General features: G+C 45.0%; 1 protein-coding gene across 1 annotated transcript in view; it reads right to left on the bottom strand.

Moving 5' to 3' along the window:
• Positions 1–17,781, bottom strand: part of kcnh8 (potassium voltage-gated channel, subfamily H (eag-related), member 8) — a 533,200-nt gene that overhangs the window by 242,213 nt on the left and 273,206 nt on the right. Inside the window, exon 6 of the mRNA XM_068011912.1 lies at positions 4,657–4,814. Within this exon, the coding sequence (XP_067868013.1) occupies positions 4,657–4,814 (158 nt within the window). The remainder of the gene's footprint in view (positions 1–4,656; positions 4,815–17,781) is intronic.

Here is a 17,781-nt window from a genome sequence, read left to right as displayed (position 1 = left end):
TATAATGAAGAAATTCCACGAAGTATATGATCTGTGAAATACCTGAATTTTACTCTTCAAACTGACCTACATAACTGTTCACTATTTTTATAAAGCTGCTTTAGTTCTCAAGGAGTGGACAATTCTAATGGGTTGAGTTTAACTCCCTCAACCAGCAAAAACTGGGGAGGCGAACAGTTAAAATAAAATAGGGGACTTGCTCCATTCCTGCCCCAATCTGGCCAACTTTCAGTAGTGCCCTTTTTAACTATGCAGATCCTGCTCCAAAAAGGTAATCGGAGCCCGACTATTTTTACATGAGGCCTGAGCAGTGGTGGCCATCAAAAAGTTAATTTCTCATCATTTCCCAAATCTGCTGGGAGCTGCAAGGTCAGCTTCCAATATTTATTTTAAGGTTTCTTGTAGCCAGGGGGAATACTCCTGCTCCTCCGCGCCCCAGAAAGAAACCTTGGGTTTCCCCTGCCCCAAGATTCTTGACACTCACTTACAGTGAACCCCTGTTAGACCCATCTGACATACTTATTCCTGAACCATTCCCTGATTACCCGGCAACAGCCTCCGAATCGCCTGATTTTAGTGGCTGGGCAGCCACTTGCCTTTGAATTCCTAGTTTTTATGGTTGGGAAGTATGCAAGAGGCGTGCTAATAAGGCTCAGGCATTAAAACCTTCCGAGCTTCCCTGCTACCACATCTCGACGGGCCGGTCACTCATTATTGGGACTCAACACTTGAAGATAATGCCTTCAGGGTATGTTGGCTCAGTTTCCCAGCTGAATTTAACATCTGAAAATATTGCATAATATCAGATTCAGAGCTTTCCTGTCAGAAAACTAAACAGTTACCATTTGAGATACAAAGGCCAATCAAGAGTTCTGAAGCAGTACCATCCATAAATAAGGCAATTTTCTCATCATAGACATAAAGTTAGTTTTTGAAAACCACTAACAAAGTTATTATATTGCAAAAAACAATTATTATTCATGCTGTCTTTTCATAGTTACAGCAGTGACTAATGCAGACTAGACCACAGATGGAGTCTGCAAACCTGACGCTTTCTGTAATGAATTTAGAAATAGGTAATAAAGAGACGGCACTGTCACTTGGACATCAGCCAGACCTCATTTTCTTGCAGAATCATGAACTGTTGAATTTCTACATACACAATACCCTCTAAATTGCATCAGACTAGAGCACTAATTTCTATTGATGCAGCTTTTACTGTTTAAAATGACAGCACTGGGTTATTGTTGGGGCACAGCTATCTATTGATTGCAACTGATTCTAATAGAAATACCATTTATTTGAAGACCTTGAGATTTAATATTTGTCTTTGCTGATTTTGTTAGTTTAAATACATATTCCTCTATTATTTTCATTAATAATACTCTCTAGTGTTGCATCTATGGATAAATGTATTTCCAATCAATGAAGAAGAATTACAGTATGTGGTAGAGGACATGCAGTTTGCACCTCTGCCACAATTACAGTCATATGGGAGAGATTTACTCAGTTGCAAATGACCATTAGATTGATATCTTCAAGGCCTTCTGCAGGGTAGTTCCTAAAATATAGGAATAAGTGCTGAACATGGGTCTCTCACTAATGTGATAACTGGAACCATAAAAACCTAGAATATTCTGTTACTTGAGTCTATTTCTCCTGGTTTAGACAGAAATGAAGATTATTTGGAAATAGCTTTGACAACATTGCAGGCATCCTCCAGACTGCTGTCAGGCAGATTGCAGGCTTTCCAATGGGGTTCCTAACACTAGAAAGCTTAGATAAGTCTAAAAGTTGACTGTACATTCTCCTATTGCAGCCAGGCATCTCAAAGGATTGAAGAAGTACCTGAGAGTGGGCAGGCATTGACAGCTACTGTGCTGTCAAAGGAGGTTCCAGTTGCTGAACTACATGACAGATCAGCCAGAAATTCTAGGCCAGCACCATTACAACAGGGCCACACCATCTAATATAAACCAGCCATCACAGTTGCTCCCCTCATACTGCCCCACCCCTCACGCAGGAAATACTTCAACACAGCTTTAGATTGAGGAGTAGGACACCAAATGCATAGGATTTACAGTACATTTGCATTGTTAATGGCACTTAATAAATATAGGTCTTTTTATTTATCCTTTATATACACTGTGATGGAGTCTTTGTGTGTAGACTGAGTTCTATACAGCTTGTGTTTGTAGTTAGGAGACAGTCCCTGATTTGAAATTGAAACTAAGGGTTTCCAGGTTCTGGGGAGTCAAACCCAGGTTAGACAAACAAACAGTCCTGTGACAGAGAAAAAAAGTTTTTTTTTAACCAGGACATGTGACTAAAGGTTAAGTTTCAGTTTTGACCAGAAGGTTTTTGAGGAGGACTCTGCAGTGGATGGGAAAATCAATCAGTTATTGTTTAAAGAGACAGGCTGAGAGCTGCAGTTTTTTTGTGCTTTTAGAGAGACTGCTTGGAATAGAATCAGAACACAAAGCAGCAGTTTGGCTGCAGGCAAAGGAGCCTGAATTGGTGAATGACTAACGGCAGCTGTTTACGGTGACTGAAAGAGTTATTCATGGCACCATGCCATCAGGACAGTAGTGGGCAAGGCTGAGGTTGTTCAAAGTCAGAAGATTGGACAGAATATAAAAAACAGTAAAGAATGACTAAAAGATTGATAAGGAAGGTAAAATTAGAGTACGAGAGAAAGCTAGCTAGAAATATAAAGACAGATAGTAAGAGTATCTATATTTATAAAAGTGAAATATTGTCCATTTGTTTCTTAAATTAAGGTCAGCCAGGGGATTCAATTCTTTTGGTTTAATGGTGGTCTCCACAGGGATCATAACAAAATTGCATTTGTTACATAAATTTTACAGCACAGAAACAGGCCATTTGGCCCAACTGGTCTATGCCTGTGTTTATGCTCTTCATGGGCATCCTCCCACCCTCCTTTATTTCACCCTATTAGCACATCATTGCATTCCTTTCTCCCTTATCTATTTATTTAACATCCCCTTAAATGCATCCATTTTGCATCTTGGTGAGTAAGGCTGTAGAAAGGTTGTATGTTGCCTCCAAGGACAATGTACTCTTTGGAAAGACAAAGCTGATCAGTAATAGGAAGAGTCCATTACTGAAAGTGGTTTTCCACTGAAGAACTCTACACCAATCTCCCTGTCTGCATAGTTCCGGAGCGGATCTCTTTCTTCTTCTTATATTCATTAGGGTGGACAGGTGAAACCCTGATGGGCTTCCACTGGTTCCATCGATAATGCAGATCAGGCTTTTTTCCCTGTCATGAGTCCACATTATAATTGGCAAGTTGCCTTGCTTGAACTTAAGAGTGCTGCAAATTAGGCCTGCAAGTTAGCGGTTCTGACTTTTCTCTCTGTACACTTCACCTTTAAGACTTTGCACCACCAACAGGGCCTCAGAAAATCAGGGCTCCAGAAAGAGTGGGAAAGCTGGAGGAAGGGGAAGTTTAATTCGGGGCTGTGTTGTACAATTGCAAGATTGGAGGTGGGCAAGAAAAGATGTATTTAATGGAAGGTAATAACAGCTTCACACTCATTGACATGGAACAGATTGTTACTTAGTGCAGTCAGCTGAAACATTGAAAAGGGAACTGGTTCAGTTGCTGACTCAGCATGGGCATAGGGATATAGTTCTGAGATTGAAAAGGATGCAAATCATCACCTTGTATTTTGAAACAGACCTTGTGTGAATGGAATGAATGTACTTATCTCATTCATTACCTTTACAACAAATTCATGATTAAATATTCAGTGAAATGCTGTCACGAAGAATATTTGCTCATCTATCCTGAATATAGAAATGCCACTTTTCAAATGCAACAGGGTTGATGCTAACAATGATGTTAAATTACTACTCCGGAGTCTTTTTTTTGCTCAATTGTCCTCAGGATTAGGAAGGAATTTTTCCCTTTTTGAAAGTGCTATGCTTAGTTATGCATTTAGGAGATTAGATAAATTAGGGAATATCCATGAAAGTATAAATTATATGTAGTCCACTGGAAGAAGGGTTTCAATGGGAAAAGCATTTGTTTCTTGTTCCACACTTTCTGACATTTTGTATTCTTCTCATTGTTTCAGTATATCAGCTCTCATATCTGATATCCTACATTCCATCTTCATTTTATTTACCAAAGGCACTTTTCAGTTTAAGAATTATAATATAACTTTAGCCCTAAATCAGCAAAAATATACTACTACTGAGGAACAAAAGATTGCAAACATTATTCCAAATCAAGATTTTTCATCATATAGTCACTAATAAATTTTAATAGCCAGGTTATCCATTTTGTTTTAATTATAGATGCACCCTTTGTAACATGTATTTACAAACAATTATAATATTGTAAGTGATAAAGTCTCAAAGCAGGAAAAATTCTACCAATAGCAACTGCAGCATTTTAAACCTTAAGGTTATGACAAATATTAACATAAATCTCTTTATAATAAAATACAGATTATGCATAACAAATTTTCAGCAGTCATAATACATTTGGTAACCCTGACAGGACCTTAAAGATGTGAGAATTAAGGATAGCCAATGACCGCAGTGAAGGCCAGTGACAGAAACATTTTAATGGAACAATAAATAAGACGTTAAAATGACTCAAATAAAAGTGAGCACTGTACTTACCACATTAACATTGAAAGCATAGAGAAGATCAAAAGGAAGCGCAGCTACTAAGTCGATGATAAACCATGTTGTTACATAATGAATACAAATAGAGCGAGCTTCAAATATAACTTGCCCGGACTTGCTGACATATGTTGTTCGAAAATTCAAAACTATATCTGTTCGACATAAAGCAATTAAAACACAGTTAGTAAATATAGACTATTTTATCAGGCTTATCTAAAAATACAGTACAAATACACAAGGGTTTTCTGACTGTCTTTGATAGCAAAGTGATTTATTGTAAATTCCACATAAATAAAAATGAAGAAACAATTATTTATTAGAAGTGGGTTACCACCTTTACTAAAATGCGTTAACTATTTATATGCCATTATTTGCACAATGTAATCTCAAGGTTATCAGGCATATAAACAAGTCAGCTGTATCTATGTGCAGTAACACTGCAAAGCTTGAAACCCCTGATGCTTGTGGTTTGAGAAAGGAGTGTCATAAATTAGCCATCACAAGAGAGGCAATGTGAATTAACTCCACAAAAAATACTAGCAACCCACGTATTTCATTATTTGGCCTACTAAGTTCTGTAGCAGCTCTGTTGTAGATAATAAACTATAAATTACAGATATATCAATGCATAGAATGTTGTTTGAAATCTTCCAAACAATTTTGGTGGTCTTCTGCTAATGACTGTACTAAAGTAAGGCAGATATATTGAGGGCGTTGATTAGCACATGAGAATATGATATTATTGTTATCACAGAGACGTGGTTGAGGAAAGGGCAGGACTGGCAGCTCAATATTTCAGGGTACAGAATCTTCAGGTGTGACGGGCAGCGGGGTGGGTGTAAAAGAGGTGACATTGCACTATTTATCAAGGAGTCAATTACTGCAGTAAGGAGGGATGATATCTTAGAAGGTTCCTCAAATGATGCCATATGGGTAGAACTTAAAAACAAAAAGGGGGCAATCACTTTGTTGGGAGTGTACTACAGGCCTCCAAACAATCTGGGAGAGATAGAGGAACAGATATGTAGGCAAATCTCAGAGAGGTGTAAAAATAATAGGGTAATTATAGTAGGGGATTTCAACTTCCCTAATATTAACTGGGATAGTCTTAGTGCGAAAGGCTTAAAGGCAGCGGAATTCTTAAAGTGCATCAAGGGAGAGCTTTTTGAGCCAGCATGTGGAGAGTCCAAGAGAGAAGGGGCGGTCCTGGACCTAATCTTAGGGAATGAAGCCAGAAAAGTGGTAGAAGTGTCAGTGGGGGAGCATTTTGGAGATAGTGACCATAACTCTGTAAGATTTAAGGTAGTTATGGAAAAGGGGTAAAGGACAAAGATGGACTGGAAATAAAGGTACTGAATTGGGGGAAGGTTGATTTCAATATGATAAAACAGGATCTGACCAAAGTGGACTGGGAGCAGCTACTTGTAGGAAAGTCTACATCAGACCAGTGGGAGTCATTCAAAAAGGAAATAGTGAGAGTTCAGGGCCAACATGTTCCTGTAAAGGTGAAGGGTAGGACCAACAAGTCCAGGAAACCCTGGATGTCAAGGGATATAGAGGAATGGATAAAGAAAAAGAAGGAGGCTTATGGCAGATTCAGAGTGCTGAAAACAGCAGAGGCCCTAGAGGAGTATAGAAAATGCAGAGGGGATACTTAAAAAAATAATTAGGAGAACGAAGAGGGGCCATGAAAAAACACTGGCAGAAAAGATAAAGGAAAATCCCAAGGCGTTTTATAAGTATATAAAGGGCAAGAGGAAAGAGTAGGGCCCATTTGGGACCAAAGTGGCAACCTGTGTGTGGAAGCAGAGGACGTAGGTGAGGTTTTAAATTATTACTTTTCATCTGTGTTCACTATGGAGAAGGACGATATAGGTGTGGAGATCAGGGAGGGGGATTGTGATATACTCAAACAAATTAGCATTGAAAGGGAGGAAGTATTAGTGGTTTTATAGGGCTTAAAAGTGGACTTCAGTAAGGTTTTTGATGAGGTTCTGCATGGGAGATTGGTGAAGAAGCTAAGAGCCGGGGGATCCAGGGCAATTTGGCAAATTGGATCCAAAAGTGGCAGGATGGTCGAGGGTTGTTTTTGCGAGTGGAAGCCTGTGACCGGTGGCGTACCGCAGGGATCGGTGCTGGGATCCTTGCTGTTTGTAGTGTACATTAATGATTTAGACGTGAATATAGGAGCTATGATCAGTAAGTTCACAGATGACACGAAAATTGGTGGTGTCGTAAATAGTGAGGAAGAACGCCTTAGATTACAGGACGATATAGATGGGCTGGTAAGATGGGCAGAGCAGTGGCAAATGGAATTTAATCCTGAGAAGTGTGAAATGATGCATTTTGGGAGGACTAACAAGGCAAGGGAATATACAATGGATGGTAGGACCCTAGGAAGTACAGAGGGTCAAAGGGACCTTGGTATACTTGTCCATAGATCACTGAAGGCAGCAGCACAGGTAGATAAGGTGGTGAGGAAGGCATATGAGATACTTGCCTTTATTAGCCGAGGTAGAATATAAGAGCAGGGAGGTTATGATGGAGCTGTATAAAATGCTAGTTAGGCCACAGCTGGAGTACTGTGTATAATGCTGGTCGCTACACTATAGGAAGGATGTGATTGCACTGGAGAGGGTGCAGAGGAGATTCACCAGGATGTTGACTGGGCTGGAGCATTTCAGCTATGAAGAGAGACTGGATATGCTAGGGTTGTTTTCCTTAGAGCAGAGAAGACTGAGGGGGGACCTGATTGAGGTATACAAAGTTATGAGGGGCATAGATAGGGTAGATAGGAAGAAAATATTTCCCTTAGCACAGGTGTCAATAACCAGGGGACATAGATTTAAGGTAAGGGGCAGGAGGTTTAGAGGGGATTCAAGGAAAATCTTTTTCACCCAGAGGGTGCTTGGAATCTGGAACGCACTGCCTGAAGGGGTGGTGGAGGCAGGAACCCTCACAACATTTAAGAAGTATTTAGATGAGCACTTGAAACACCATAGCATACAAGGCTATGGGCCAAGTCCTGGAAAATGGGATTCGAATAGATAGCCGGTGTGGACACGATGGGCTGATGGGCCTGTTTCTGTGTTGTATAACTCGATGACTCAAAAGGTAAAAACAGTCGGCACTTAATGAGTATTCAGAATTTTCAGTTAATTGTTTTCACTCATTACTGTTTTGTAAAGTAAGGTTGAGTTATTTTCAATGGTGTGTCTCATATGTGTCTTGTCACAACAATAATCATTAAATTCCTTCATTTGTCAATGTAACTTTTTCACTCAAAAGAGCCTTTGAAAATTATGTTATGGTTTGTTTAATATGATAGAAATTTATTGTTGAAATATTTTTAAGGCCTCAATTTGATATTATCTGGAACCTCTGTTCACACCACAGAAGCAAAGCTCACTTTATAAGGTGGCCAACACTAAGGGCTAGATTTTATGCAGGAGGCAGGGCTCCTGGTGCTGAGCCAAAAAGACGGGGGGAACCCCGCCTCTGCATTTTTTCTGACCACCCACCCCACCCCCCCCCCACCCCCCCACCGGAGCGATCCTCCGGCATTTTGGATCCAAGTTTAAGGAGGCGGGATCTCTGTCCCTTTAAACACTTAGGGCTGAATTTTACTGGCACCCCACTGTCGGGGGTCGTGGCGTGGGGCCCCGGAAAATGCCTCTGGGAGAGGCTCGCCACGGGCCTCGATGCCGGGAAGGCTCCGCCCATATTACCGCCAGCGGCACGGCCTCGTGGCGGCCCCCCTGCCACTCGGCGATGGGAGCAGGACCGACATATTTAAATTAATGTAAATTAATGAATTAATGACCTACCTGCTCCCATTGGCCGTCCAGCTGCGTTATTCAGGTAAGTTGCCGGGACTCCTGCGCCTTCGGTTCTCCGTTTGGAGATCCGACGCGGCACGCTGGTTAGGAGGGGGGAGCAGGTAAGTTTTCAGGGTGGTAGCGGGGGAGTGGGGAAAACTATTACAATTGGTGAAAGGGATGGTGGGAAGGGGTTGAAGGTAAAAGTTAATAAATTTTGGGGAAGAAAGGTTGGGATCGCAGGTAAGTGTTTCTTGCGGGGAGTAGGCAATTAATAAATTGTTTAGTCATTATGGCATGGGAGAGGTGGGGGAGAATCTTTAATTAAATTTTTAACTTGAATTTTATCATGTCTATAATTTAAAAATTCAAATGCAATGGAAAGACTTGAAACCCTTTAATAATGGTGCCGGCGCTGGACACCATTGCCTGGGGTGGAGCGCCCACCCCCTCCATGTCATTGGGGATGGTCCATCCCGGCCATGTAAATGAGCTGCTGCATATAATATCGCGGCGGCTGCATGGAGTAAAACACGCGCGTGTGGGCTGCCATCTTTTACGGCCGCCAAATTAAAACCAGGCCTTAGTAGGGACGGGCTCCTACCTGAATATCGCAGGCGGATGGCTGATGGGAGCAGGTAGGTCATTAATTCATTAACATTAATTTAAATCCTGCTCCCATTGCTGAGTGGTGGGGGGTGGGCCGCCACGAGGCCTTGCCGCTGGCAGTACTATGGGCGGGACCTTCCTGATGTCGAGGCCTGTCACAGGCCTCTCCTGAAGGCATTTTCCAGGCCCCCACGCCAAGACCCGCAACGTCGGGAGCTGGTAAAATTCAGCCCTAAGTGTTTAAAGGGACAGGGATCCCGCCTCCTATCACAGGGCCAGCAGCTCAACAGTATCAGTAGCGCCACCAGGAGCGGAGGCCACTTCAGAGACCTCAGACCCAGGCCCAGCTTTGGAACGAGGTTTATGAGGTTGGGTCGCCGGGGCCAGTCTGGAAGGCATAGTGGGGGAGGAGTGGGAGTTCGGTCCATGGGGAGGGGGGGTCCCGGGGCGGGTACAGTGGTTCCCGGGGGGGTCCTCCATGGGCCGCAAATTGCCTACAAAGGAGGGACCCCCTCCTCCCAAGAATGCAGGGAGGGCACCTCGCTTTCCAGGGCGTGCTCCCCGCAAGGTGGAGATCCCCTTGCCGCTGGTAAGATCCCAGCGGCGGGCAAGATCCCTTAATTGGCCATCAATAGGTCTTTAGATCTTAGTCGCCAATCCAATTTTCTCTCGGACAGGTGCTGCTCCCAGGGTCACGTTAACTCTGTTTCTCTCTACACAGATGTTGCCAGACCTGCTCAGTATTTCCAACACTTTCTGTTTTCATTCCCTTCCCAACTTCCATATTAGCTGATTTTATTAATGATTCTCTCATGAGGTGCTGCCCTCTCTCCTTTAAATCTGCCATCTTCACCCTTCTCCTCAAAAAACCAACTTTCGATCCCTCCAACCTTGCAAACTACCATTCCACCTCTAACCTTCCTTTCCTCTCCAAAGTCTTTATATGTGCTGTTACCTCCCAAATCCATGCCTATCTTTCCCGGAACTTCATAGTTGAATTCCTCCCATCAGGTTTCTGCCCATGTCAAACGATATCCTATGGAACTGTGACAAAGGTAAACTATTCTTCCTCGACTGGCCTACAGCCTCTGACACTGTTGACCATATCATCCTCTTCTAATGCCTCTCTCCCATTGTGCAACTGGATGGGACTGCGCTTGCCTTGTTCCATTCTCATCCATCTAATTGTAGCTAGATAATCACTTGCAATGGCTTCTTTTCAGAAAAAGACTTTGCAGCCTTGATGTCATACTCAGTCCAAGATGAGCTTCCACCACATATCAGCGCCATCACTATGACCGCCTATTTCCACCTCCATAACATGGCCTGACACTGCCCCTGCTTCAGCTCATCTGCTGTTGAAACCCTCACCATGCCTTTGTTCCCTCTAGACTTAACTGTTCCAACTCACTCTGGGCCTGCTTCCCACGTTGTATCCTCCATAAACTTGAGGTCATCCAAAACTCTGCTGCCCATGGCCCAACTCGCACCAAGGCCGTAATGTTACACTCCCTGAAGGAGCAGGTTGGAGGTGCAGGGGGAGGATGGTCGCAAAATTGAGTGAAAGGCAAGGGATGCCTTTCCCATTGCCTTTCTGTCCCTGCTGCAATTTTACGAGTGGTGGGGGAGGTGGCAAATGGTCTGCCCACCCCAGGCCAATTAAGCCCCTTAAGTGGCCAATTAATTGCCAATTAAGGGCCTCCTCCCACTGCTGCTGGCATTTCTACATGGAGCACCTCCCGCCCCACCCCACCCCCACCTTGTTGGGACCCAGCTGATTGTCCCCGGCGAGGCCTCACACACTGACCTCTATTCCGGGGCTTCCTCCATTGTTAGCTCCTCTCACTGGCTGCAGCCCCAGCAGTTGCCACTGTTACCTGTGGCGCTGCTGGGAGTGAAGGGCTGCCGGCCTGATTGGCTGGCAGTTCTTGGAGGCAGGATTTCCTGCTCAGAGGAGCGGAAGTCCCACCCGAAGCCAATTAAGGGCCTGGACCGCATAAATTTACTGTGTGGCTTCCTGGCTCACTCCCAACTTTCTGGCCAGTGGGCGGGGCTTCTGCACCAACGTAAAATTCCAGCCCAAATCCCATTCACCCATTACCCATGTGCTTGCTGATTCTCATTGGCTGTTGGTTAAGCAATGCCTCAATTTCAAAATTCTCATCCTCATTTTAAAATTGCTCCATGGCCTTGATCCTTCCTTTCTCTGTCATCTCTTCCAGCCTCTGAGATATCTGCACTCCTCCAATTCTGACTTCTTGAGCATCACTGATGTTAATTGCTCCGCCATTGGTGTCTGTGCCTTCAGCTGTCAATACCCTATGTTCTAGAATTCCCTCCCTACACCTCTCTGCCTCTCTACCCTGCTTTCCTCCTTTAAGGCACTCCTTAAAACCTTCCTCTTTGACCAAGTTTTTGCTCATTCGCCCTAGTATCTCCTTATGTGGCTCAATGTCAAATTTTGTTTTATAATGCTTCTCTGAAGCTCCTTGGGGCTTCTTTATGTTAAAGGTGTTATATAAATACAAGTTGTTGTTATTAATGGAGGATAGCTGTACTCGAGCCATTGGGCGCGGAGACAGTGTGAGCTGGTCCATGAGTTGGGGGTCTCCGAACAGCAAATGGCCGGCAGGTTGGTCCGGGATCTACTTGCCTTCCTTCCACCAGATTCTTGAGCCACAGGAACTCTCACCACTTTGCCTGATTTTCCATGTTTCTCCCCTGTTCTGTTGGTCTGCTACTCCCATTTACACCTCCTGTGGACCCATCTCTGTTTCTATTTTGGTTCATTTTTTCATCTGTTATTGCCTTGCAACATCATCTATTTTGTCATTTAATCACCCGACCTTTCACTCTATCATAAACTTTTCCCTTTTGTTGCTTCTATGCCCTCTTCTGTATTGGCTCTGTACTTAACATTTTCCAATTTTGAAGAAAGGTCAATGGCCTGTAACATTAACTGTCACACAGATGCTGCCCAGCCTGCTGAATGTTTTTTTTTTGCTTTAAAAATTTAAGAAGTAAGATCAGTCAGACAGAACCGGTTTACAGAAAAAAAGTTATAAGTGCGAATGGGTTTGAGGCAGTTAGCTGTTCTCTGGGAAAGAGGAAGGATTAAGGGATATGAAAAGGCGAGAAGGTGGGTGGAGAACAATGGAAAGTTTGCTCGGAATAATAGCTTTTACCATTGTATATAATAGCAGAGTTCATGAGACCTGAGAAGTAGAGGTGTGCAAAGGAAACCCGACCCAAGTCCAAATGCTGGACCCGGAAACCCGACCCGAACCCGACACATTCCGTCGGATCCCGTCGGGGTCAGGTTGGGTAGCAGGCCTTTCCCCCTGTACTGATGTAAAGGCCTGCCACCCGACCCGACCGCGAAGGGTCCCGACGACGTGTCGAATTCGGGTCTGGTGGGGTTGGACTTCCAGGTCTGGAAATCGAGCTCACGTCAGGTTTCCTTTGCACACCTCTACTGAGAAGCAAAAATAATACTACACCTATTAATGTGACAATGGAATGTATTTTACCCTAATTTATTCTGTTTGACAAATATGTGAGAGTTTTTTGAGGATGTAACCAGTAGGGTAGATAAAGGGGTACCACTAGATGCAGTTGGCCCAAGAGCTCTCTTAATGCCATCATACATTCCTCTGATGTTTCCGGTGTCTGAGGCCAGCTGAATATGACTGCATAGGTGTTGCCAGTAGTCGTTTGCGCAGCGCCTGGCTGTTCTTTGTGCAGTGCTTCTGGCTGCTTTAAGTGCTGCGGATGTTAAATCGCTGGGGGCTTTCTTGTAGTTCAACAGCGCAATGCGCTTAGCGGCTATGACAGGTTCCAGCTCTTCATTATGAGATTGAAACCAGTCTGCATTTCTCTTCGCACTTTTGCCATAGGTGGTCAAAGCTGACTCATAGATGGCGTCTCTGATGTGGGCCCACTTGGTCTCAGCATCCCCTGTGGGAGTGTTTTGAAGGGCTGTTACAAGTGAATTTAGAAATTTTTGTAACAGCTGTGGGTGAGAAATTCTGATGCGCGGGTGGCCCTTCTGCTTGGAATGATGCAACTTCTTTGGTCTGAGTCGAACCTTGCTGCACACCAGGGAGTGGTCGGTGTCGCAGTCCGCACTGTGGAAGCTGCGTGTGATTTGAACACTGTTTAAGGCGGCTCGCCTTGTGACAATGAGGTCTAGCTGGTGCCAATGACGTGATCTTGGGTGCCTCCATGAAACCTGATGACAGGATTTAGTGTGAAAGAACGAGTTGGTGATGCAGAGGTTATGATAGGTACACAACTCAAGCAGTCTCTGCCCGTTCTCATTCATCCTTCCAACGCCATATTGCCCAAGGCAGGAGAGCCCAACCCTGGCATTAAAGTCCCCCAGCAGGAATAGGTGTTCGGTGTTGGGGATGCTGCTAATGATGCTATGGAGTTCCTCGTAGAACTGATCTTTAGCTTCATGTGGGGAGCAGAGTGTTGGAGCATAGATGCTGAGTAGGTGTATTGGACCAGAGGTGGTGAGCAGTCGGATGGACAGTATGCGTTCCGAGCCATTTGAGGGAGGCTCTATCATGCTGAGCAAGGAGTTTCTGATGGCAAAGCCCACTACATTCTGTCTTGGTTCTTCAGGATCCCTACCCTGCCAGAAGAAGGTGTAGTCTTGCTCTGCTAGAGATCCACTCGTGGGGAGGCGAGTCTCCTGAAGTGCTGCAATGTCTACATTGAGTCTACTGAGCTTGTTGTTAATGATGGCGGTCTTCCGAGAATCGTTGATTTGTGTAAGGTCTTCCGACAGGCCAGGACACATAGTTCTGACGTTCCAGCTTGCAAAGCGAAGGGCTGGTACCTTCTTTCCTTTTTTCGTGTTGTTTGGTGCGGTGTGGCCTCAGACACCGGAAACATCAGAGGAATGTATGATGGCATTAAGAGAGCTCTTAGGCCAACCATCAAGAAGATCGCCCCCCTCAAATCTAAATCAGGGGACATAATCACTGACCAACGCAAACAAATGAACCGCTGGGTTGAGCACTACCTAGAACTGTACTCCAGGGAGAATGTTGTCACTGAGACTGTCCTCAATGCAGCCCAGCCTCTACCAGCCATGGATGAGCTGGACATACAGCCAACCAAATCGGAACTCAGTGATGCCATTGATTCCCTAGCCAGCGGAAAAGCCCCTAGGAAGGACAGCATTACCCCTGAAATAATCAAGAGTGCCAAGCCTGCTATACTCTCAGCACTACATGAACTGCTATGCCTGTGCTGGGACAAGGGAGCAGTACCCCAGGACATGCGCAATGCCAATATCATCACCCTCTATAAAAACAAAGGTGACCGCGGTGACTGCAACAACTACCATGGAATCTCCCTGCTCAGCATAGTGGGGAAAGTCTTTGCTCGAGTCGCTCTAAACAGGCTCCAGAAGCTGGCCGAACGCGTCTACCCTGAGACACAATGTGGCTTTCGTGCAGAGAGATCGACCGTTGACATGCTGTTCTCCCTTCGTCAGATACAGGAGAAATGCCGTGAACAACAGATGCCCCTCTACATTGCTTTCATTGATCTCACCAAAGCATTTGACCTCGTCAGCAGACGTGGTCTCTTCAGACTACTAGAAAAGATTGGATGTCCACCAAAGCTACTAAGTATCATCACCTCATTCCATGACAATATGAAAGGCACAATTCAACATGGTGGCTCCTCATCAGAGCTCTTTCCTATCCTGAGTGGCGTGAAACAGGGCTGTGCTCTCGCACCCACACTTTTTGGGATTTTCTTCTCACTGCTGCTTTCACATGCGTTCAAGTCCTCTGAAGAAGGAATTTTCCTCCACACAAGATCAGGGGGCAGGTTGTTCAACCTTGCCCGTCTAAGAGCGAAGTCCAAAGTACGGAAAGTCCTCATCAGGGAACTCCTCTTTGCTGACGATGCTGCTTTAACATCTCACACTGAAGAGTGCCTGCAGAGTCTCATCGACAGGTTTGCGGCCACCTGCAATGAATTTGGCCTAACCATCAGCCTCAAGAAAACGAACATCATGGGGCAGGACGTCAGAAATGCTCCATCCATCAATATTGGTGACCACGCTCTGGAAGTGGTTCAAGAGTTCACCTACCTAGGCTCAACTATCACCAGTAAGCTGTCTCTAGATGCAGAAATCAACAAGCGCATGGGAAAGGCTTCCACTGCTATGTCCAGACTGGCCAAGAGAGTGTGGGAAAATGGCGCACTGACACGGAACACAAAAGTCCGAGTGTATCAGGCCTGTGTCCTCAGTACCTTGCTCTATGGCAGCGAGTCCTGGACAATGTATGTCAGCCAAGAGCGACGTCTCAACTCATTCCATCTTCGCTGCCTCCGGAGGATACTTGGCATCAGGTGGCAGGACCGTATCTCCAACACAGAAGTCCTCGAGGTGGCCAACATCCCCAGCTTATACACACTACTGAGTCAGTGGCGCTTGAGATGGCTTGGCCATGTGAGCCGCATGGAAGATGGCAGGATCCCCAAAGATACATTGTACAGCGAGCTCGCCGGTGTTATCAGACCCACCGGCCGTCCGTGTCTCCGCTTTAAAGACGTCTGCAAATGCGATATGAAATCCTGTGACATTGATCACAAGTCGTGGGAGTCAGTTGCCAGCATCCGCCAGAGCTGGCGGGCAGCCATAAAGGCGGGGCTAAAGTGTGGCGAGTCGAAGAGACTTAGTAGTTGTCAGGAAAAAAGACAGAGGTGCAAGGGGAGAGCCAACTGTGCAACAGCCCCGACAAACAAATTTTTCTGCAGCACCTGTGGAAGAGCCTGTCACTTTATAGCCACTCCAGGCGCTGCTTCACAAACCACTGACCACCTCCAGGCGCTAATCCATTGTCTCTCGAGATAAGGAGGCCAAAGAAGAAGAAGACTAGATGCAGTAAACCTGGATGCCGCAAGGATCAGTGCTGCGGCACTGTAATTTATATTAATCACTTAGACGCAGACACAGAGAGTCATGGATCTAAGTTTGGGGATGAAACCAAGTTAGATGGAAATGCAAGCTATGAGGACGACACAGAGAGGCTGCAAAGAGTTATAGACAAGTGAGTGGGCAACAATATAATAAAATAAAAATACTGCAGATACTGGAAATCAGAAATAAAAACAAGAAATGCTGGAAATACTCAGCATGTCTGGCAACATCTGTGGAGAGAGAAGCAGAGTGGGCAACAAGTTGGCAGATGGAATATAATGTGGGGAAGTGTGCGGTTATTCACTTCTGTCGTAAGAATAGAGAAGTGGAATTTTTTAAAAGGTGTGTAACTTGTCAATGATGATGTTCAGAGAGACTGGGCGTACCCATACAAGGAACACAAAAAGTTAGTACACAGGTACAAGCAGTAAGGAAGGCACGTTGACCTTTATTGCAAGGGGCCTGGAGTACAAGAATAAAGAAGTCTTGCTACAATTGTATGGGGCTTTGGCGAGACCACAATTTTAGTCTCCATATTTAAGGAAATATATACTTGCATTGAAGGCAGTACAGCAAAGATTCACTAGATTGGTCCCTGGGATGAGATGGATGTCCTATGATGAGAGGCTGAGTAAATTGGGTCTATATTCTCTGGAGTTTAGAAGAATGAGAGGTGATCTCATTGAAACATACAAGACTCTGAAAGGGCTTCACAGGGTAGATATTCCCCTGGCTGGGGAATCTAGAACAAGGGAGCATAGTTTCAGGATATGGGGGTCAATCATTTGGGGCTGAGATGAGGAGAAATTTATTCCCTTAAAGGACTGTGAATCTTTGGAATTCTCTACCTGAGAGGGTTGTGGATGTGCCATCATTGAATATACTTAAGCCTGAGATAGACAGATTGTTGGTCTCTCAGGGAATCAAGGGATATGGGGAGCAGGCAAGAAAGTGGAGTTGAAGTCCAGGATCAGCCATGATAATATTGAATGACAGAGCAGGCTTAACGGGCTGTATGGTCTACTCTAACTAGCTCTCCGACGTCAATTGTCATGGCGGGGGGACCTGGAAGATACTTATGGGAAAGGCCCGCCACGAACTCCGACGCCGAGAAGACCCCGCTGGATTTTACCGGTGGCGGCAAGGCCACACCATTTGCCTAATAAAATGTATGCCAATACATGTTAATTAACTTATCTGGACTGGGCAGCCATCCCACAACGATATTCTGGCTGGCGGCTGGAAGTCCCGCGCCTTCCGATCTCCATTTGGAGATTCAAGGCGAGACACTGGTGGGGATGGGGGAGTAGTTTAATTTTCAGGCCAAGGTGGGGGGAACGGAGGAAATTTACTCTATTGGCTGAGGAGTTGGTGGGAAGGAGATGAAGGGCAAGGATCATAAAGTTTGCGGGTGAAAGCTCGGGACTGTCAAAAATTGTTTGTCGGGGGGGGGGGTGGCATAGGGAAATACATTTATTGGTTTATGATTGGGAGGGTGGAAGAGCAGCTTTGATCTGTTTAATGTTTTTATATAAATTAAAGGTAATAGTCACTTTAAAAATTAAAATTGCCAGTAAGGGCTTGCAGTCCTTTAAAAATGGTGCCTCTACGTCATCGGGGGCAGCTGCTCTGCGCCTTCCATTTATCATGGGGGGCTCAGCGACGGCGGATCCACGCGGGCAAACTACCGAGGTCAGAGCGCGCTGCTGCCATTTGCAGTGCGCTCATAAAATTCAACCCAAG

Source organism: Heterodontus francisci, chromosome 2 (genome assembly GCF_036365525.1).
Source record: "Heterodontus francisci isolate sHetFra1 chromosome 2, sHetFra1.hap1, whole genome shotgun sequence".
Lineage (NCBI taxonomy): Eukaryota > Metazoa > Chordata > Chondrichthyes > Heterodontiformes > Heterodontidae > Heterodontus > Heterodontus francisci.
The sequence above is the reverse complement of the archived record's forward strand: the minus strand, read 5'-3'. Positions and strand labels throughout refer to the sequence as shown.